Source organism: Lynx canadensis, chromosome A1, assembly GCF_007474595.2.
Source record: "Lynx canadensis isolate LIC74 chromosome A1, mLynCan4.pri.v2, whole genome shotgun sequence".
NCBI classification, from domain to species: Eukaryota; Metazoa; Chordata; class Mammalia; order Carnivora; family Felidae; genus Lynx; species Lynx canadensis.
Genome location: NC_044303.2, coordinates 205,063,114 through 205,086,323, shown reverse-complemented (window position 1 = coordinate 205,086,323; position 23,210 = coordinate 205,063,114). Strand labels below are relative to the sequence as shown.

The following is a 23,210-nucleotide window of genomic DNA, read 5'->3' as shown; positions in this document are numbered from 1 at the left end:
TTCTTTGACCACCAATTTGGAAAAACACAAGGAACCTAGGACTTAATTAAAAGTAGTTGCTGGAAATTTTAAAAGTGTTCGTTTTGATGTCAAGATTACCTCGCTTGAAATGATTTCAAGACCCTGTTACATTCATTCCTTGCTCCACTGACGTCTTTAGTATTTCTTTCAGGACATTTCAAACAGGAGGTAAGGGAAGAAGCGTTTCAACTGAATCACAGGAGGATCAAAAGTAGCTGTTTGCATCCGTTTGAGTTTGATCTGCTAATCTTAAACTTACTCATTAGTGTTCATAAAAACAAAAACCCAGAAGGTTAAGAAATTATCACTAAGTATTGAATGTAGACATGACACGATGATAGGAGCTGACTGGGATTAGCAAATAATCTGGGTTAATTCCTAATTCATACAATCCTAAGAGTTGATACGGCTCTTAGAGATGATCTGGTCCAGTATTACTGCCAATGTGAAAATTCTCTATAAAACCCCTGGGAGCACCAGCACCACGTGACTCTTACGTTGGAGGCTCTTGCTGGTTGGAAGCAGTTCATTGGCTGTAAAGTTTGATCTTTAATTGGTAACTTTTTTTTTTTTTTAATTTTTTTTTTTCAACGTTTATTTATTTTTGGGACAGAGAGAGACAGAGCATGAACGGGGGAGGGGCAGAGAGAGAGGGAGACACAGAATCGGAAACAGGCTCCAGGCTCTGAGCCATCAGCCCAGAGCCCGACGCGGGGCTCGAACTCATGGACCGCGAGATCGTGACCTGACCTGGCTGAAGTCGGATGCTTAACCGACTGCGCCACCCAGGCGCCCCTTTAATTGGTAACTCTTAATCTTAGGTTGTTTCCAGGAAAATACAGTAACTCTCTTCATAAATATTTACAGCCAAATTTATACATGCTGACCACCCACTTTGTTTAAAAGGTAAAAATAATAAATTATGAGTACAAATTCTTCCACACTAGATGAATAGCTCCTTGAGGACAAGACATTATGCCTTATAACTCTTTAATTCTGACCTAAGCAGAGTGCCTTGCTTATATCAGGTTTTCAAATGTTTGCTGAGTGATGAATGAATAAATTAGTGAATGAATGAAATGAAATGAAACAAATGCCCATATTTAGAAATAGCACCTTGGCTGATTTCTTGCCTAAATTCTTAGTTCAGGAGGGAAAAAAAAGAATACTCAAATATCTGAAATATTTCTCTAAAACTTTATTCAAAGTTATTCACCTCACTGTTGATAAGGTGTACAGTTAATGCTCTGACAATTTCACCAGGCTTTTGCCCATTGCCGGCAATGGACTTTGAGAAACCCATTTCCTGACACCCAAAAGTTAAATTAACTCTTTTCAAAACATACCAAACTCCCAATACTTGTGAAAGTCTTACATGCACCATTTTCCCATTAATCTTTAAATGTGAACTTACATTATTAATCTACATCAGTAGATGTTAAAATGAAGTCATTTTAACAAATTATGACTGTACAAATCAAAATACCACTAGTTAATATTAGACAAGAGTATTTTACAAACACTACATTACATATTACCTTGCAATCTGAAACATTACAGTTCATATTTGTGTAAGTTTATCTGAGATAACTGAAACTTCACAGAATTTAACAGCAAATAAAGTTTAAAAAATTGAGTTCTGTACATTAGTTCCAACTATCTCTATGTTACAATCTATAAGGCTCATGTCATATTCAGCACCAAGAAGATCTACAAAACAATCTAACCAGTCTTCTTATTCATTCTATGTGATAGTTTTTGTTGGTTTTTTAAGGTGAAAGTCTAAAAAAATGCTTTATAAATCCTACTTCCAGAACTTGAAATGGGATACTCTTTTTGGCTGGTCATACTATATAAAAACGTGGGTTGCAGTTTTTTGTTTTTTTTGTTTTTTTCATTGAAAAGATACCCAAAAAAGAAAAAAAAAAAAAAAAGGAATACTTACACCATGAATTTAGGCTGTCAGTCTTTAAGTTGAATTCATAACACTGAAGCATCAGAAGTAACCTAATAATGCCCTGCCTCATCCTTCCATCTTGTTTTAAAAGTTTTAAAGGCAGCCAGAAAGATGTTTTACTTATTCTTCAAAATAAGGTGCAAAGAAGGATCCCAACACTTCCTCATACACAGCTCCACCGACATCTCAGTGTTGTTCAGCATAATCCACCTTGAGCCAACGATCCAGAAGCAGACCCAGAGGTACAGCCACAGCTCCCAGTGCAGCACGCTGTCTATGCCAAACGTCCACTCAACGCTAGCATCTCTCTGTTCACAGAGGTCATTGCAATAACTCATCCCTGCTGGCCTGGATTTAAAGCAACATTCCGGTTTCCAGAACCAGTGCCATATCATCCCAACTCTTCTCCCTCTTCAGGATTTATAAATTATAGAAAAAGAGCAGGTTTGTCTTGCCATTTTTAAACAGGGTTTGTGCATATCACATTTTAAGACCATACGCCCTGAACTAGAAACTTTTTTCAAAAACCACAGGTACTTTCAGTAAGCTTGTTTGTTCAAAGTACAAAATTCTTGTGTGTTTAAAAAAATTAAAATCGGAGACCAGTACCTCTGCTTTCTTCGCCCAAAGCGCACAATTCGTCATACCACATTTAAAAACTAAGCTTCATGCATACAAATGGCCAGAGAGGTATGAAGTTTACAGAGCCCTTAAACATCATTCCGGTACATTAAGCATTGGCTAGACCACGACAGGAAGCATGTTAGCAAATTGAGCAAAGAGACTTTCCCAAGAACACGATAGTTTTCCAGGCTCCATGTCAGTCACATAAAAAGTTACATAACATGTAATCCTTTAAAATTGTCCCCAGACATCCCATTCCCAGAACTGTTTCCATACATACCCCCCACCCGAACCCACACTGACTTAAGTCTTCCACTTCACACAATTATCTTAATGCTCCCCGTTACTAATGACAGCCGCTTCAGGTTCTGCCGCTGTTGCAGGGAGCCTTGGCACTTTCTTAGCAGGACTTGGAATGTGCTAAAATCGAAGGAAAAAGAGTTGTTGACTCCTTGGGGTTTTTTTAGAGATAGAGTGCTAATTAAAATTCTCATTAAAGAAAAACCTGAGAAAGGACAACTTTGGAGAGGTTGATGCTAAACACATATCCTATAGAACCTTTCAGGGAAGGAACTAAATAGCAATTCTTTACCTAATGGTGAAGTAATACACAAATACTCAGAGCGAGGGAGAGAAGACCACCGAGACCTTCCATACACAGTATTCTACTTGCTACTCTTGCGTTGCCAACTCTCACTCTAGCGCCACGACTTGCTATCTAATTTGTGTAAGAGCAAGAAGCGAGCCTATGCATTCATCAAGTTTGTGATGAGCAGATAAAATAAACAACTTCAAGGTCATAAAGTCCTTAGTTTAAAGCGTGGCCTTGACTTGGCAAATCATCTAACTTCTTGCAGCTTCATCTGTAGAATGGGGATAGCATCATTTACTCAAGATGGATTTTGTAAGGACTAAATCAGAAAATGTAAATAGGGGCGCCTGGATGGCTTAAGTTGGTTAAGCATCTGACTCTTGATTTTGGCTCGGGTCATGATCTCACCGTTCGTGAGTTCGAACCCGACATCGGGCACTGCGTTGACAACACAAAGCCTATTTAGGATTCTCTGTCTCCCTCTCTCTCTGTACCTCCCTGGTCTCTCTCTTGCTCTTAAAAACAAATAAACATTAAAAAAATAAAATGTAAATGAAGTTCCTAGCATATAATAGGAATTCAAATCACTGCTATTATTGTTGCTGCTTGACAATTTATAGAGATTTGACAATGGCCTGAAGAGACGACGGGGGCTCCTCTCTCACCAAGACATTACCACAAAATGAGCCTTCTCTCTACATCAGTTTTCCTTTAAATGTTGGTATTCTTAATAAAACCTAGTATTTACTATCCATTTTCAAACTGCTAATAATTTGAGTGCAAAGCACTTCATACAGTAGAAAATGGCACAGCTGGAATCCAACACCAGAGCCCTAGCTCTGAAATACTCTGCTTTCTCGACATTCCTTTAGGTGGCTCAGTCTCGGGTCCCCCGGAGATGTGGGGATGGAAATTTCTTACGCTGTCAAAGGCAGAGAACAAGCACGACGAGCTTTACCCACCTCAGTGGCTGTACTTGAATGCACAAGTCCCACTCCTTCCCCCAGGGTGTCGTCACTGGGAGAGGGGCGCCGGGCATAGGTCCTCCTGTGCTTCTCATCCACTCTGACCAAGTACCATGTTCCTTCAAAGAGTGAATCTACTGAACTCTGGGGAATGTAGTTGACTAAAGGAAAGGAAGAGAATATGAAACGTTAGTTATGATATACAATTCACCTGGTAATAAAACTAGAGATAAAAAGTTGCATATTTCCCCACAATTTTTACTGATACCAGATTAGTATCGAATAAAGCCTAGATATCCTTATCTTACATGTAACATGTTTCATATTATTAGAGCCCTCCAATAGGCTTTTGGGTATATACCTAAATGTTTAAACACAATTTGGTATTTTTACCCAAGTGATGAGTGTCCTCTCTGAGCTTCATGTTTTCAGCAAAGACATCTGGTGCCACACAAGTTCTTGAGTCAAGTCTTGATTTAAGATCACATAAACTTGCTGTTATTTTATCAAGAGCAGACCCTAAAACAGTAAACACCAAAATTAAAAGACAAAAGTAGCATGCTCCAAAGCCTGAACAAAATGCTACCAAATGGAAAAACAACTTTTTGTTCCTTGTAGAACTACCTGATATTGTTTAATTGAAAGATATGATAGTATTTGTTTGGTGCAGCCTCCCTATGACATTTGTTTGGTATCAGACAATAGACAAGTCAGGAAATCAGTGGGATCTGAAACTATAAGTAACTTGTCTATGGTCAATACATGATCCAGTCTTAGAGTAATGCCAAGTCTTCCACCAGTTTTTCTCCATGTTTTGCTCCTTCCTACTCAGGGAAGGGACAAAAGTTTCTCAAAATATAAGCCAAAAACTAGAAAGCTATAAAAATCAAATATCTTAGTATAAAACCAAACCAAAAAGAAACGGTTTGCTATTACTCGTATGATCAGACTCAAAAGTTGCCTGTAGTAAACAGATATGCATCCCTTTCCCTACCTGTATCCCGTTTATAAATGCTTTAAAACTGACACAAAGGATAAAAATAGTTACTTGCTGAAGAAGGAAAAGCCAAACACTATGCCATAATAAGATTTTTTTTTTTTTTTTTTTTTTTTTAATGGGGTGCCTAGGTGGCTCAGTCGGTTGAGCATCCGACTTCAGGTCAGGTCATGATCTTGACGTTTGTGAGTTCGAGCCCCACATCGGGCTCTCTGCTGTCAGCACAGAACCGGCTTCTGATCCTCTATCCCCCTCTCTCTCTGCACCTCCCCCCTTGAGCTCTCTCTCTCAAAAATAAATAAAACCTCTAAAAAAATGTATTTTTTAAAACTGTTGGGGAGGAGGAAGTATAGTGCAGTGCTGTGTTCTTTCTTTCTTTTTCTTTCTTTATTTTTAGATTGAGAGAGAGAGAGAGAGAGAACACTCGTGATCAGGGGAGAGCAGAGGGAGACAGACAGAACCCTAAGCAGGCTACAGGCTCAGTGCTCAGTACAGAGCCCAACATGGGGCTCCATCTCACAGACTATGAGATCATGACCTGAGCTGAAATCAAGAGACGGTCATTCAACTGACTGAGCCCCTAGGCACCCCGCCGTAATAAGATTTTTTAAGCTCATTATATATTTTTTCTGACTCAGATGAGAGGGAAAAAGATCTCCCAACTCAGACATAATCCTGCCATTTATTTACCCAGTTAAGGCAGATCATTCAAGAGTAAAACTCTGGCGATGTTGAAAGAAGTGATGAAGATTCAAATGTAATTATCTGCGGGACAGATTCAAGCGCTCACTCGGGAAGCCCGCTGAATGGACCCTGGTACGGCAGCTTCTCGATACACACTTGTTGGGAGTGTTGGCATTTACCTGGTGTGGCATCTTGCGTAACTTTAAGGGAATACATGGTGGCAGCCAGGCCAGAACCGTAAGAGAACACACCGATCCTCTTTCCTGCCAGCTGCTGAGGCGTGTACCTGCGCAGAGGGAAGAAATGTCATGAAAAAGTCCCACTGGTCTAAAACTACAAGGTGTGGGAAGACTGCGTTGGGAGTCAAAATTCAGCCTGTAGCCGCAGGAAGCCAACCTAGCGCTTTACAACAAGCACACTGGAAACAAGACTATTCGCCTCTTTGGGAATGATGGGGCTTTATGAAAGTCATCATGTCATAAAATGAGTTACTCTGCCAACCAGGGATTTACAGTTCAACTGCGGGTCAAGAGTAAGAAGACCACGAGAACAGCAGCCAGGAAAGCCAGTATGAAACGAAGTACCCAGGAGTAACTGCAGCCTCGTCCCATTTCTCTTTGGGTCAATGGACAGTAGGTAGAGAGCCTAGCAATAAAATGTCATCCTGTGACCTGCCAACAACATGCCTGCCAGCAGCTTCAGTCTTCGAAATTGAACATCCCCAAATGACAGGAGTGAAGCAGCCGAAATGGGTACTTACTGTGCCAGAACAGAAGCAAGGGAGCCATACACTGATGATGTGTACATATTTCCATTTTGATTTGACACAAGCAAAGATGCCTTTGTTTTCTGATTAAAGAGTTCAGAACTAGCCTTCATAAATGCCTTTTCCACATCTCTATCAAAGTAGGTATCTTCTAATTTAACATCCCTGAAAGATTAAGAAAAAAGACCATCTTACAATGCTCAAAGACTACATTTTTATTATACTAGTGGACGTAACTAATATTCTAATTGGTGTGTATGATTTAGTTTCCTTATTTATTAAAAGCCAAGTAGCAACATGCTAATGGTTATGGAAGATGTAACAGTTGCACACATACAGTCTTTTTGGTTGAAGTTTTTTATAATCATGTTAAAGACAACTTAATTCTAGTGGGTTTATAAACTCACTAAAGCTTCGTCGCCACCAAGCTGAATACACTACTCTTTCAAGTCCATAACAATGTCTATTTAGTTAGAAAAGTCACGATATTACAGGAGCCAGGTCTTAAAAAGTTGAGTAGAATTTTATTAGACGTAGAAGGGCCACAGGCAAGAAGGAACAGGCATGGCATTCTAGGGAGCCCCAAGAGTGGGGAAAATGTGGAAGGAGTAGGAAAGGCGACTTTGATAGCGGCAGCGTGTGAGATGGGATGGGGCACAGGGACTTGAGAGGCAGGGAAAAGATTTCAGAGGCTGTAGTAGTAAATATGAGCACTCATCAGGCTATATTATTATGGTGACAACAGGAACAGAGCTAAAAGGAGGAAATCAGAAAATATGAGAAATAACTAAAGAATTCATGTAGGTAAGCCACCACCTGTCTGGGACTCCGTTTCTTCACTAATGACATAGATGGGTTAGACTAGACGACTTTTAAGATCCTTTTGACTCTAAAATTTTCATGTCTATAAAAATAATGATACTCTCACACAGAAGGAAAAAAATCATAACAACTCCTCTTACCCAAAGGCTTCCAGGCCACTATAGGTACTGTTTTTATCTCTGTTCTGGTCATTAAGGAAGTCATTCAGCAACATCCGAGCTAGAGATTTCTGAACCAGCTTACAGTAGGGTGAGTGGAAGATCATGAAACCAAAATCATTCAAGGTAAAATCTCTATCATTTCCCTCTGAAAGAGAAACGCAAAGGAATTATGAAATTCATTTAAACCACTATCTTTGGAAGGCTGATTTTAGAACAAGGCTACGATGTTCTTATATCTTTAAAAAGCAACCAAAAATATACCGTATAATGAAATAATCTCTAATGGCTTAAAATGCAGATCAAAAAGACATCCAGAGATAGAACAATATCCACTACCACATCACTGTTTCCATACTTAAGAGTCTGTAATTAATTTAGTGGGTTGGGGCCAGCTTTTTCTGTTTTTTTTTTTTAACCTTATTTTTTTAATGAAAGACAATACAGTAGCAAATAGCAAACTGTATAACTCGTGGCATGGATAAGTAATTTCATGATATTTTTGTTTCCATTTAGCAAGCATAGACAAAGTAGAATGTACTTCTCACTATGGATCCTAATAAAAAGCTAGAAAATCACTGTATTGTTAAATACTGTTAAACAGTATGACATTTTACACAATGCAAGAATGCTTCTTCTCCAGGACCACCATGAATCTTACTATGTTATTCAATCTTACTATGTTATTCAATTTTTAACCCTCTCTCACAACCTCTATAAAGCAAAGTTAGTTTATGGAAAAAGCCTGATTTATATAATACTGTGTGTTTTAATAGCACTAATTCAAATACTGTACTGTTGAGTATATCTCAAGAAATTTTTTTAGGATTAAAAATAGAGATTAATGAGGACACTGAAAAAGCAAGTACGAATTCACAGGTCAAATGCAAACAACCTATGGGGCGGAGGGAGTCACTTCAGCAATTTATTTTCATTAGAGTTTGCTCTGGATCACAGTTGCAAACTAAAGCCTTATAAAAGTACCTCTGTCAAAAGATGAACAAAATTCAAGTTTTTTTTATTTTGAAAGAGAGAGAGAGAGAGAGAGAGACAGACAGACAGCACAAGCAGGGGAGGGGCAGAGAGAATCCTAGGTAGGCCATAGAGGGAGGGAGAGAATCTCAGGCAGGCTCTGTACTGTAAGCTCAGAGCCCAACACAAGGCTCGAACTCATGAACCGTGAGATCCTGACCTGAGCTGAAATCAGGAGTCGGACACTTAATTGCCTGAGCCACCTAGGTGCCCCCAAGTCACTTTCTTTAACCCTAGTTTTAATTTTTTACTGAGGATAAATCTAAGTATTTTTGCATAGACATACCTCATTTCCAAAGCTTACCTGTTTTCCGAAATTACACATTCCCAAAAACTATGGGAAAATGCAATCTGGTAGGTGAGGAAGAAATGGTTAAAGGACACTCCTACAAAGCAACATCTCACTAAAGATACTTTAGTGAGTATCGCGCTGCCCTCAACAGTATACCGCACTGATAAAGTATATCGCACTGCCCTCAACAGATACCAAAACCAAGGAGAATGGATGAAACCCACCTTTCTGCCACTGCGCACGGATCTTTTTGCGGTAGACAGCATAGCAGCGGTCTAATGCACCGAGGTAGCACTGTATGGAGAGTTTTCCATCTACTATAGGATATTCAGAAAGCATATCGGGCTTGTAAAAGTCATAGGCGTGTTGCATATGTGTCCCACGAAGTCCTATTAGAACAAAAAAGGAAGATGATATGTATTTCTGCTTCTTGATGTTTGTATGTTAGTAAGCATATCCCATTATATGGGAACTTTCCTTAATAATCTACTCTTGCCACTTGCAGTATAGAAATCACAAGGTGAGACCAACATGTAATTGAAATGAAACAACAGTATCCATGGATAGGCCTAAGACTTCTTTCACTGCAACATTTTACACAAGCTTCATATGTCTAAATGGGACATCACAATTGCTCTATTGAACTGAAAACAAATTAAACTTGTCACTAATGAGTGACTATGGGCCAGTTGCTCTTTTTGGTTGTTACTTAAACCCATCTTACTTCTCTGTAAAATGAGAATGATGTTACTTACCTCATAAAATCGCTGTAAAGACTAAATACAATAACACAAATAAAGCACTGAGCAGGCAGTACCCGCATTTAATGAACACTCAGTAAATACCGGCTTCTGTTTCTGTTTTCAACTTTCTTGGCACACTTTGCTAATAAAAAAAGAAATGCTCTCTCAAACACTCACCTCGCTCAAAAATTAAAGGAGCATTTGGCCCAATGAGGAGAGCAACAGCTCCAACTCCCCCTGTAGGTCTAGCATTTCCTGTGGCATAGACAGCGATATCTCCTGCAACCACCAGGGCATACCGTCCTGAAAAATATTTTTGTTAATATATAAGAAGGTGATCACCACTATAAATATCACACATATAAACTGAAGTCTTCTATTTTTCTAGTATGTGCTTTCCTCATCTTTGGCAAAGAAAAAAATATTCCAAATTTTTATAATTTTGTCCTACATGATAAAGATAACAAGTTTATAATTCAGGTAAGTTGAAAGAGCTATATTTCTGAGCATATTCAAACAAGCGTAACTGGCAAGATTGCACATGGCATTAATTAAAAGGTCGTTTGGGCCTATGCATCCTCAAGGAGAGTTTCTTTGGAATAACATGTAACATATAACATGTAACATACCATCCCAAGAGCTGGACTCAATCCAGTTAACAGCATTAAACACAGCAGCTGTGCCTCCATAGCATGCATTAGTTGTATCTATTCCTTCTATATCTGTGTTCCCAGACTCCTCAAACAGCTGCATCAAATTAGTCTTCACGGACTTCGATTTGTCGATGATTGTCTCCGTTCCAACTTCTAAACGCCCAATGCAATCATATGAAAGGCTATTTCTCTCCATAAGATTCTGAACCACAGTCATGCAAAGAGAGTTGATATCTTCTCTATCGGTGCAGAAGCCCATTCTGGCCTGGCCCAAGCCAATAGTATACTTTCCAGCATCTACACCATCATACTTTTCCAACTCTGCTTGATCAACATATTGAGAAGGAAAATAGATCTCAAGGGCAACAATTCCCACATCTTTTGGCCAGCAGGCTTCTGCATTCAAAGGAAGTGACCCAGGCATGGTGAAAGAGCTTGAGAAAGAAAAACAGAAAAAAAAATGTTGTTTTAGGTTATAAATTCCAGATTGTCAAGTTCAAACTTAAGACATCAACATTAAAAGTTCAACTATCACCCAAAATGTTAATTTAGGTTCTAAGTTTAGTATATTTTACTTAGGGCAGTCAAGTTTATTTTATAATAATAATAATAATAATTATTATTATTATTATTTTAATTGAAGTATAGCTGACATACAATGTTACATTAGTTTCAGGTGTACAACATAGAGATTCGACAACTCCATGCAATATGCTCTGCTCACAAGTGTAGCTACCATCTGTCACCACACAATGCTATTACAATACCACGGACTATATTAGGGGCAATTTTAATACGTGAAAGTAGTCATTGTAGTATGAATGGAATACTATTATTTAAAATTACTGTCTTTTACAAAGATTTGCACCTGATTTAAAACTAGACCTTTTCAGGGGTGCCTGGCTGGCTCAGTTGATGGAACGTGCGACTCTTGATCTCAGAGTCATGAGTTTGAGCCCCATGCTGGGCACAGAGATTACTTAAAATAAAATCTTTAAAAAGCAAAAACAAACAAAACCCTGGACCTCTTTAGATTTAAGAAATGATTATTAAAGGTAAAGAAAACTCAAATAAGATCCTTCTGTTTTAAAGAACTATAAAGTAAAATACAATGACAATTAGTAATATGGTCCACAAATCAGAATTCAAGTACCTAATCCATTCCTGGCCACCCAAGAACATTTAAATAAGTCAGTCAGTCACTCATCATAGATATATGGATTATTCACAGCTATTGACTTTAAGGGACTTTAAAAATTGTTAAATCAGGCGCGCCTGGGTGGCTCAGTCAGTTAAGCCTCTGAATCTTGATTTCGGCTCAGGTCATGGTTTCACAGTTCATGAATTCGAGCCCTGCACTGGGCTCTGCACTGCCAGTGTGGAGCCTGCCCGGGATTCTCTCTGCCCCTCCCTGCCTCTAAATAAATAAACAAACAGACAAACAAACTTAAAGAAAAGCCATACTATAGAAGTCCACCAAATCAATCCGTACAAGGCCCCTGTTATTATAAATAACCCCACTCCCTCACCCAGAACCCATATGATTAAAATTTTAAGCAAAAATAAGTTCCAGGACCCATCACAGGGTGATATGCCAATATCCTATACTTTCTACAGCCAGTATATAGGCAACAAATGATCACAAGGTATCACTTAGCTTTTAAATCAGGGAAAAAAAAAAAACTGATTCAAATTTGAAAACTGGTAATCCATATATTACTTATGTGGCATCTAGATAACACCTCTTAAAACCACCCCTTCTTGGGGCACCTAGGTGGCTCAGTCGGTTAAGCGGCCGACTTCAGCTCAGGTCACGATCTCGCGGTCCGTGGGTTCGAGCCCCGCGTCGGGCTCTGTGCTGACAGCTCAGAGCCTGGAGCCTGTTTCCGATTCTGTGTCTCCCTCTCTCTGACCCTCCCCCGTTCATGCTCTGTCTCTCTCTGTCTCAAAAATACATAAACATTAAAAAAATTTTTTTTTTAAAAACCACCCCTTCTTTTTTTTAAAAGGGCACTATAGAAAACTGTTGCCATACTATACATACTTTCAGTAGTGCCTAGATTTATTTACTAACAGTAAAATAAATGTGCTAGCCACTCAACACCATTGCTACGTGCCTGCCTACGGGCAAGTCACATGACCTACCAGAGTCTCAATTTTTTCAAGAGATTGTATTCATTAAGAGAAGTTATTCTAAATTATTTCTCACAGGGGAGAATTTAATAGAGGGAAACGGTTTCAAATGTGTTGGCTGGGCTAGAGGAGCAAAAAGGGGAAGGTGGTTATTCAAATCCCCAGAGCTCACATTCCTGCTGAAGCCGCTGGGGCTGTCAGCACTAGCACCTCTGCTGCTGAGCTAGAGCCAAGATACCCCTCCCATCCCAACCCTTCCTGCCACCGCCACTGACAACAACAAGACCGCCCCTTCTTCCCACCTTCCAATCTCTCTTGAGTACTTCCATGGGCAGTCTACCCAGAACCCAGCCGGCACAGGAGTCAGAGGAATATAGATGTCAGGCTTTGAAGAATGGCAAAGCCTGTTAGTTTTAGAGAAAGAACCTTTTCTTTGTTTAAACTTCCACAACTTGGGGAGCCGGGGTGGCTCTCAGTCAGTTGAGCATCCAACTCTTGATTTCAGCTCAGGTCACGATCTCACGATTGGTGGGTTCGAGTCCTGCACCAGGCTCTGTGCTGACAGCATGGAGCTTGCTTGGGATTCTCCATCTCCCTCTTTCTCTGCCCCTCCCCCGCTCTCTCCCAAAATAAATAAACTTAGAAAAGATAAACTTCTACAACTCAATTTCCTTTTTAGGCATCACACAATTGGAAGGTGCTATTTAGGTGACAGAATTTCAGGTTTTCGTTGACCTAAAGGTCTTAGCTTATGAGAGTTACCTGGGTCCTACCTGGGTTCACCAACCTTCTATAGCATTGACCGACTCACTACTTTGACTCCTAAACGTGAAAATAAGATCCTATATTTATGTCATTTGTCCCCTGCCACTCTGCAAACTCTGGTATATTATCAGGTATAACGAATTACAAACTACGGCCATAGTGAGTTGTTAATTATGGAAATCTTGACAGAATATCTAAAACAGAGAGGTTATCCTTAAATCATGTAATAATCTACTCTGAGCCCATAAGCCATCAAGTCATGAGTATATTAAAACTTAAAAAATAAGCCCCTAGAGATATAATCACAAAATCTAAGTTAAAGATCTTAAGAGTGGGGCGCCTCGGGGGCTCCGTCAGTTATGTGTCTGACTCTTGATTTCAGCTCAGGTCATGATCACACAGTTGTGGGATCAAGCCCCCCAATGTCAGGCTCTGCACTGACAGCACAGAGCCTGTTTGGGATTCTCCCTGCCCCTCCTCCGCTCATGCTTACTCTCTCTAAAAATAAACAAACATTAAAAAAAAAAAAAAAAGGTCTTAAGGGATATCATTGAATCTTCCTTCTAAATACAAGAATCTTATGTATATGTTTTTTTATTCACCTAAACAATGACAACATGTTATATGCCGAACATTTGGGACCAGTTTCATAGGAGATAACCCTTGCCCTTTCAAATAAATATTCACCACCTTGTGTGTAAGATACAAACACCTAATACTAAACAAGTGAAACAGCAGAGACAGTCAGATTATGTTATGGAGAACTACCCAACCCAACCTGGTGGCGGGGCAAGAGTGGGGAGAGAGGCTTCTTGGTTACTGGTGCTGACCTGAGTCTTAGGAATGAGTAAGGAGTAATCAGTAAAGCTCTACAGAAGCAAATGGTGGTAGAAGATTTTCAACAGGGTGAACAGCATACATAAAGGCACAGAGCAAAGAACTATGAAAAGTTTTACTAATTTACTAAGTGAAATGTGAGGCCCAGGGAGTAGATCAGACAAGTAATACGTCAGTAGAACTAGGTCAGGGTCAGGTCATAACAGTTCTGCTATGCTAATGGTAAGGAGCTTCGACTTCATCATAAAGACATTAAGGTGCCATCAAGGTTTTAAACAGGAGTGACCTGGGTCATATTAGTGTTCGGATCAGTGTTTTTCCAACTCTGGAAATCAATTTAGTGGGTGGCAAACAACATTTTTTAAAATGTAATAGTAAAGGACAGAAAATATCAGATTGCATGGCACACAGTAAATTTAAGAATTTTTTCATGAAAATTATGTTTCAATTATTCACACATACCCTGGGTTGCAATATAAAGTATATTTCTTACTGAGGGTCATGGTCAAAAATTTTGAGAGTCAACATTTTGCACAATCACTGGTGCTGTGTAGAGAACAGATGTGAGTTAGGGAGCAGGTACAGCAGTCCAGAGAAGACAGGTCATGAACCAGAGCAATTACTACATGATGGGTGAAGAAAGAACAGCTTCAAAAGATATGGAAGCAAAAAACTAGCAGAAATTGTGATTGACTAGAAGTTAAGAAAAGAAGGAAGTGTTTAGGATGGCTCCCAGATTTCTATCCTCAACCGTCATGACTAGACAGAAATTCTGTCAAATTGGCTACATTAACAGAGAGGCATCTGTTTTCTTCTTCTATTCTTTCCCCTCTTCCTTGGAAACCTAGCAGTTTATGATCATCTAAATTGCATTACACTGAAGTTGAAATAAAGACATAATGGAACTAAAATGTCACTAGGCAGATTCTCAGTTTATAGTAAAATAACATGAAGTCCTCTGCATAATCCACAGAAAAGAGTTCTATAACTAGTGTTTAAAAACAAAGACCAGTCCATATCCCTAGAAGAGGAACCCCTCCTACATGCTATCCTCGAAGTCACCAGGGGCAGGAGGATCACCCACCTTCCCAGCCTTTCCCACAAGCTGACACTTTAGGTTCTTTACAACTCTCCAAACTGCTCTAAACATCCTGAGGACACTGTGATTTCCCTTGCCTGGCCCAACAGCTTGCAACGCTTTTGGAAAGAAAATGGACAAATATATACAATCTTCTGAAGGTATAAACCAGTTTATAAGAAGCCATAATGCAAGGCTTTGATCCCAGAATTAATCCATATTTACCATAATCTGACCAGCTCTGATCAGTTCTTATATTACGGTACTTAAGAAATAAGGTATAACTCTGTTATTCTTTAAAAAAAATTTTTTTTTTCAATGTTTATTTATTTTTGGGACAGAGAGAGACAGAGCATGAACGGGGGAGGGGCAGAGAGAGAGGGAGACACAGAATCAGAAACAGGCTCCAGGCTCTGAGCCATCAGCCCAGAGCCTGACGCGGGGCTCGAACTCACGGACCGCGAGATCGTGACCTGGCTGAAGTCGGACGCTTAACCGACTGCGCCACCCAGGCGCCCCTAACTCTGTTATTCTTAAACCTCCGAGGGGTTAACTAAGTACCTTGTTTCATTTGGGGTAAAAAATGTAGCTTAACTAACCCACTCACATCAGGTTGAAAGTCAATCATGACCCTAATCTTGGTATGGAAAAAGTTTTACAGTATCTGACTCAATCAATATTGCTCATTGTTTGAGGGGTTTTGATGGCCAAGATGTTTATTATATTCCCAGTAAAAAGCCATCTAATTTGAAATATTTAGCTTTTGGTTGAAATTAAGGGAGAGTAAGATTAAGTAGGAAAAGAATGAAAAATTAATACAAGGAAGTAATTGCTTCCATGGCATTTCAAACAACAAAAAATATGGTATAGTTTCTGAACTGTAATCTTTACTTTTAACTATCCTATTAAGCATGTGCTCTTGTGTTGTCCTCTCGATGCTCTCTGAAGCAGGCCAAAAATAAATTATAAAAAGGAAAAGAAAAAAGCCAGCTAAAGATCTCAGATTTTCACATTATGGTGTTAACTCCATACAGAATGGGTTAATTCACTATTCTAAATACCACAAAAAAACTCTAAATAGAATATAGTTTAAAAATCTGACAGTTTAGGGATGACTGGGTAGCTCAGATGGTTAACCATCTGACCCATGATGTCAGCTTGGGTCATGGTCTCACAGTTGAGTGATCGAACCCCACATCGGGCTCTGTCGGGTCTGCACTGAGCATGGAGCCTACTTGGGATTCTATCTCCCCTCTCTCTCAGCCCCTCCCTCACTCGCACCTTTCTGTCTCTCTCAAAATAAATGAACTTAAAAAAAGATCTGACAGTTAAAAAATCCCCTTCAAATATTTTTAACCTTTTGCCCATAAAAAGGTACTTCGTTATTTTTCAGAGCACTGTATGCGCAATTAAAAAATATGTAAGTGGGATAATGGGGATTCTATTCTGCATTTATAATAAAATACAGAAATTTTCTTTCAAAATTTTAAAAAGGAGAGAAAAGGCACACTTTTTTAAAAAATCAGTTTCTAGATTTTAAACATCAGTCTGACAATCACAAAATTGAATGGTCTCCCAAGGCACTACAGCATTAACTCGTGTTTAAAGATAAGGTATAACTCTGTAATGGATTTTAAGAATGTGTGGGGCACACAAATGGTTATTAGCCCTGGGATGAAAATTAAATCTCCCCCTTCCGTTGGAGAGGAACACTTTCCTTCGGCAGCACGACAGGATGCCATACCTGTGTGAGGGATAAAGGACTGTAGTCTCCAGGTCTGTCACTCTGGTTCCTCCTTCAGGCGCTAGGAATTTCAAATAAGAACTTCTTTTAAAGTCATAAACCACCACACGAATTCAAATAATGACTCCAATTCCAAGTGTGTTCAAATTTGCATTCCTTCAATAAGGAATTCCTTATTGAATTCCTTATTGAATTCCTTATTCCTTCAATAAGCATTTCCTTGCCCAATCACATGCCATAGAACAAATTTGACTTTGCTTGGAAAAATGGTACTTAAAGCTTATTAAACATCTCCACCTTATTTCATTAGTGCTTATAATGGTAGGTTCGGTCCCGGTAATGACCTGACATACGAAGTTCGTATTACCGATTCAGGTTTTAAATCAAGTGTGATGCTGGGAGAGTTGTTAGTTGTCTTTACTAACTTTGCATTATTAAGAATTGAAGGAAAGAAATATCAATAAGTTGTACAGGACTAGCAAGCTCTGGAGTAATGAGATCGATACATTCAAGAGCTTGCTCTACACTTTTAAGAGTTGGTGGCTTTAGTGATCTGTGCCTCTTTGAGCTTCAATTTCCTCTTCTATAAATTGGAGTGAAGGGACTCCTGGGTGGCTCGGTCAATTAAATGATCCACTCTTTGATTTGGGGTCAGGTCATAACTGCACAGGTTCATCAGATTGAGCCACATATCCGCTCAGCACTGGGGCTCAGTGCAGACAGTGTGGAGCCTGCTTGGGATTCTCTCTCTCCCTCTCTGCCCCTACCCTGCTCATGTTCATTCTCTTGTGCTCTCTTTGTCTCAAAATTAATAAATAAGCTTAAAAAATGTTTTGTAATATCAAGCACCAACTCATCATTATCCTAGTTCTTAGAATTTTTCAAATGAAATATGTATCTTTCTAGCAAGACCTAATTACCTTCCTGTATTTAATCTTGTGCTCCTAGTTTTCAACAGGTCCGCCCTCACCCTTCCCAACTTTTTAAAAAGTAATTTTCCCTATAGTGCTTGTGTTAAAAAGATAAGCATGCAGTATCAAGACAAACTAGCATTAAGCTTTATCATCATTTAAATTATGTGGAAATGCAATAGGAAGGTGACACTGGAGCACTTTCTTCAGGCCATCTGTTCTGAAGGAGTATTGCTCGAGACAATAGTTCCTATATTAACGAAAACACAATTACCTTTTCTCTCTATGTAATTATTGGCAAACTTAGCGTCTGCCCTTGACTGATTAACCAGAGACCGCATTCAGTAGTCTGAATTATTTTTAGTAAATAATTTAGTAAAGATTTATTTCTTTTACATGATTACATTTAAGAGCTCCTCCCAGATTTAGTTCCTTTTATTTCATTAAGTTTAACCCCCCCACCCCAAATAAATAAACCCTGATAAGACTACTACATTCCAAAAAATCTCTTTGGGGCACCTGGGTGGCTCAATTGGTTAAGCATCCAACTTTGGCTCAGGTCATGATCTCACAGTTCGGTACGTGAGTTTGAGAACCACATCGGGCTCTCTTCTGTCAGTGCAGAGCTCACTCCAGATCCTCTCCTCCCTCTCTCCCTGCCCCTCCCCTGCTCATGCTCTCTCAAAAATAAAAAACATTAAAAAAAAAAACAACTTTTCAAAAGATCTCTTTGATTACAGAATTATACATACACTTTGAGAAATAACCTGCATTTTGTTCTTTGCTATTTCAATTATGCTTTTGTAACTTGCAAATTAAGCAGACCACAGGGACTAGTCCTCACTGGTGAGGGGAAAACATGATTCCCCTTCCATGTTGAGACTATTTAAATAACTTAGTAATATTTCTTCTTGAAACCATGTAGGCATATGTATTTGACACTATTTTCCCAAGGAAATTTCTCCTGAACTTCCAATATTCCCTCTTTCAATTTTGATTATTTAAATTCGGGGGGGGGGGGAGACAGGCGGAGAGAAGAGGAGGGGAGGAGGAGAAAGGGGAGCAAGAGAAAGAGAGGAGAGGGAAGAGAAGAGGGGAAAGAAAAGGAGACAGAGAAAAGGGCATTAGAGCAAAGAAAGAAACACAAGAAAAAAGATTCACAGAGGACTGCTGTGCTACTTAAGCTCCCAGGAGAAGAAGAGGCCAGGAGACCAGGAAAGGAAATGGAGGGTGTAAATGCCACTTTGGGGAATAACCCATTAGAAAGGGATTTCCTTTCTCTTCTGCAACTGCTAGAAGGGTTCTCTATCCTGACTGAAACAGCAAGGCCAAAGTCTCCAGCTGACCATCAGCTTATTTTTAACACAAGGTCCCTTCAGGACAAATCATGGAGCAGCATGGGTCAGGATAATCAGCAGTTAATAAACCGCAAGCGGCTGGGCACTGTTACCACAAAGCCTGTTTGGAGCCTCCAGAGGCCCAATATAGGCACTTCTAGTTTGGCAAAGATTAAAACTGAAAACTGCTGAGACTGCCAGGGCCAACCAGGTTCATGCAGTGATGCTTTCTCCTGAGGTTTATTCAGAGTTCTGAATTCCATCTTTGGCATCCCTCTACAGCCTTGATTCAAACAAGTAGTCAGAAGAGTTCACCCAGCACACAGTTTGGTCCATGATAAATGGTAAGCAGTTGCCTGCTGATCTTTTTCCCTATAAAAGGAGAGAAATCCAGGACACCCTTTCTCATGAGAAAGAGCTGGCCATCTTTCCCCCTTAGGAGCAAGCAAGCAAAACTACGGTGAAGGCTTTGGCAACGCCTGTACACTCTGGTCTAGTTCTCTAAGTAAAAAACAGACATTCCTAACTCTCCCCAGAGTTACTGGTCTGCTTATAAATTCTACTCCTATTTCAAGGCCCTGTTCTAAGCTGCCTCTTCCAGCAAGGTTTCCTAGAGTTTTCTCATCAGGGTCCCGCACTTCTACAGCAAGTATGTGATTCACTCAAAGTCTTCATATTCTACTCTCAATGGAAAACTAGTTATTGACAGTCTTCTTATCCATACTAGATTCCTAGGCTCCTAATGGGAGAGGGGGTGTATTTTGATTCTTTTGAAATCCCTTTGAGACCTTGGAGTAAAGGGCATTCTACTGCCAGTTTTTGAGGAGCTAAATTTGGAGTTATCACAATTAGAGGACAAATCGTTTAGATTCAAGTACACAGAGCAGCCCTCATTAGTCAGTTCCTTTTGCTATCGGTTTGTAAATGAGCTGCAGCCCCAAATAGCGCCTAGAAGGTGTTTCAGAAGAGTGGCTTTCTACTGAAAAATGTAAGGAGTCTGTTGGTCTTAGCAACATTCCCGTATGTATACATCCCCAGGCACACACCCTGCCAAGATGAAGACTGAGCTCCTCTACTCTATCTACACTCGATTGACAGACAGCAACTGATCATCACATGCCAAGTGTCAGAATGAATAGATTATTAAGAATTGAGTCCTACCACCCTCTCATTAGATTGGGTAACATGTTTTCAAACCTTCTGAATCTATACCACCATCTTGAGAAACATAAAAATAACACACCCTTCTATTTGGTTTGTTAGTAACCCAACATAAAATTATAAGACTCTGTTCCTTTCTACATGAAACTAAATATAGATTCTGAATATATAGCCAATCAAATTCCTTGAACCAGAACCTCAACTGCATCTCCTTTCAGCTCCACTGCTTTATGGGTTTAAATAGTTTTAGGGTACCCAGGAAACACATATTACATCAATATCAGGGTTTTGAACTTCCTTCCAGAAAAGCTAGCTAAAATCTCAATTCAATCAAAAAATCTTAGTCATTCCCACAGTTAAGAATAACAGTGTATTCCATTCGCAACTATGTGGATGGAACTAGAGGGTATTATGTTATGGTAAGTGAAATTAGAGAAAGACACATATCATATGACTTCACTCATAAGAGGAATTTGAGATACAAAACAGATGACCATAAGGGAAGGGAAGCAAAAATAGTATAAAAACAAGGAGGGGGACAAAACATAGAGACTCTTAAATACAGAGAACAAACTGAGGGTTGCTGGAGGGGTTGTGGGTGGGGGGATGGGCTAAATGGGTGAGGGGTATTAAGGAAGACATTTGTTGGGATGAGCACTGGGTGTTATACACAGGGGATGAATCACTGAAATCATTATTGTACTATATGCTAACTAACTTGGATGTAAATTAAAAATAAATAAAATAAAAAAGAATAACAAGGTATAAAAGCACTCTAGATAAATACTTAAACAAAATGAAAAGCAAGGCCCAGAAACTACCAATAGATGATGTGGCCTCTTATGGCCTCAAACATAATATCCCATAATTTCTCCCCACTGGAAACACCCTCCTGAGAACTGGGGTTCCTGACTAAACTAGAACTGAATAAAGGATAAACCTACACATTTAGGAGAAAGAGACTTGCAAAGGTTAAACACTAAGGAAATAAAGTCTTTCTCCTCTTCCATAAAATATGCTATCCCTACCCTCCTCACCCACACAAAAATAACTGAAATTTTAAAAACAAAGTTTTGATCAAAGAAAGAACACAAACGGCTTAGACGTCTCAAGATGCAAAGAACCATTTGGCACAGATCCATGTTAAGGACTTCCAATCCGCCTTCTAACAGAATCTGTACAATGAAAGCCCAAGCTCCATCGCAGAAGGAAAAACCTGTTAACTATATGAGCACTTCCATTTGTCTTAATTTTGTCACGTATCCTGCCACTGTTTTTCATAGTTCATCCGTGCAATCGAGCAAATGTTACTTAGCAGCAGCCAGAACATTTCCTTCTACTGCAGCTGGATGACAAGAGCATCAGGAGCAGGGAAGACATGCCCCAGAGGTGAGCCTCGGAAAAAAAGCCTGTGATGGCCAAGGCCATAGGGCAAACATGACAACCAGAGACAATCTCATTATCTGTTGTCCAAATCCCTCCTCCAGGGTAGGTGAGAGTAATCTTTTTCTCCACCACAGGTCAAAGCAGGACGCACGTTTTTCAAAGACACCATATACTTGGCTTTGAAATGTCCCTGGCTTAATCCAAAACCCACTGTGTGTGAAGGCCCTGTGGGTGCCTGCCCATTACATCACCGTATCAGGTCGGGCTGGCCCCGAAGCTATTAGCAGGAGGGAGGTACGGGATTTCTGAACACCAAGGAAACCTTTTTTTTTTTTTTTTTTTAATATGGGCATAAAAAAATATGGAGGCGGGAAGGTGGGAGGCGGAATCTGTGATATCTGAAGCAAGCTGCCTGAAGCAGTCAAGAGCCCAAGTATTCCTCCAGGCTAAATCACGGTTGTGATGCTTTCTTGCACCTGAGCCAGGGAACAAAAGTTATGCCCACTTCCCAGCAACTCTCTTTATGTGGCTGCAGGAGGACACACCCACTTGCCAACCTACAAGCCTCCATCTAATTATAATCTTCCCCATCCTTCGGCGTCCACCCTTAACCCAAAGCTCCAGGAACGTCCTGGCAGCCCAACTCATCGTTCCCTCCTGATGCGCCTCCCTGCCCCCAAATCCCCTCCCGGCGATCACAGCCACGTCCCCGGCACCTCCAGCACCTGGCTATGTCATTCAGAACCCTAGCCCTCAACGCCCCTTCGCCTTCTCCCTTTTGCGACTCCTCGGCCCCTCGTCAGACCTACCGCGGTGAGAGCCCCAGGGCCCCTGGCAGGGGAGGCCCCTCATGGCCCTGCTCGCGGCGCCCCTTCCTCTGGGGCCGGGTCCATACCTCCTCCCCACCCGAACCAAGCAGGACCTCCTACGGGCCTAGTCAAGGACACCGCCTCGGCCCGGCCCTCACCTCGCCCGCCCGCCCGCCCGCAGCGCCGCAGCAATTTAGCTCTCTTCCGCGCGGGGCACTCACCCAAACGTGACCTCCGGGTGGTGGTCGCGGAAAGGGAGCGAGCCACGAAAGGGCAGTACGCGAGGCCTCCCCTCCACCACCAGCTTTATAGCCGCCGACCCACCCGACTCCGGCAAGGCCGGCAGCCGGTGGGAGGCTGGACAGTGGTTCCAGCAGCCAATCGTGGCCCACAGAGTAGCCCGGCAGCGCCCGCCCCCCAGCCCGGCTTCTACCAATCCGAAGAAAACTAGAGGCGGGATCTTGCTAGGGTTTTCCCTCGTGGCTGGAAGGGCGGGGGAAGGGGCGGGGATAAAGTTGGAGGGCCGAGGAAGTGGGGTGAGAGAGTGACGTGGGGTGGCCCGAGAGCCGGCCTGCCAATTACAGAGCGGCGAGAGACAGCGAGAGCCAACAGGAACGGAGTGAGAGGTTCTCCGACCAATGGGAGTTTAGTGAGAGGAGACGGGAGCCAATGAGGTCTCCGCGTCCCACCACTGGGGAGAGATGGTCAAGTGTGGGAGGCAAGTTGGTCCCCACTTGGGACTC

General features: G+C 40.8%; 1 protein-coding gene across 2 annotated transcripts; it reads right to left on the bottom strand.

Annotated features, from left to right (window-relative positions):
- Positions 1–1,199: 1,199 nt before the first annotated feature.
- Positions 1,200–22,817, bottom strand: HMGCS1 (3-hydroxy-3-methylglutaryl-CoA synthase 1). Of its 2 annotated transcripts, XM_030330312.1 has the most exons (11): positions 22,689–22,817; positions 16,864–16,924; positions 10,283–10,740; positions 9,831–9,956; positions 9,135–9,299; positions 7,569–7,734; positions 6,601–6,771; positions 6,020–6,126; positions 4,553–4,678; positions 4,157–4,320; positions 1,200–3,022 (listed from the first exon to the last, which is right to left on the bottom strand). In XM_030330312.1, exons 3-11 carry the CDS (start codon positions 10,728–10,730, stop codon positions 2,933–2,935), a joined length of 1,563 nt encoding a protein of 520 aa, XP_030186172.1. In that variant the 5' UTR covers positions 10,731–10,740; positions 16,864–16,924; positions 22,689–22,817; the 3' UTR covers positions 1,200–2,932. The 2 variants fall into 2 exon arrangements, with proteins under 2 accessions (XP_030186172.1, XP_030186177.1); XM_030330317.1 differs by lacking the exon at positions 16,864–16,924.
- Positions 22,818–23,210: the final 393 nt, after the last annotated feature.

What these genes read in the sequence shown, in the direction of transcription:
- HMGCS1 (XM_030330312.1), bottom strand. Translation starts at nt 10,730, where the DNA reads ATGCCTGGGTCACTTCCTTTGAATGCAGAAGCCTGCTGGCCAAAAGAT. An exon ending in TGAGTCCAGCTCTTGGGATG is followed by an intron (nt 9,957 to 10,282) that starts GTATGTTACATG and finishes AATATTTTTCAG; the next exon opens with GACGGTATGCCCTGGTGGTT. An exon ending in AGTGGCCTGGAAGCCTTTGG is followed by an intron (nt 6,772 to 7,568) that starts GTAAGAGGAGTT and finishes TTAATCTTTCAG; the next exon opens with GGATGTTAAATTAGAAGATA.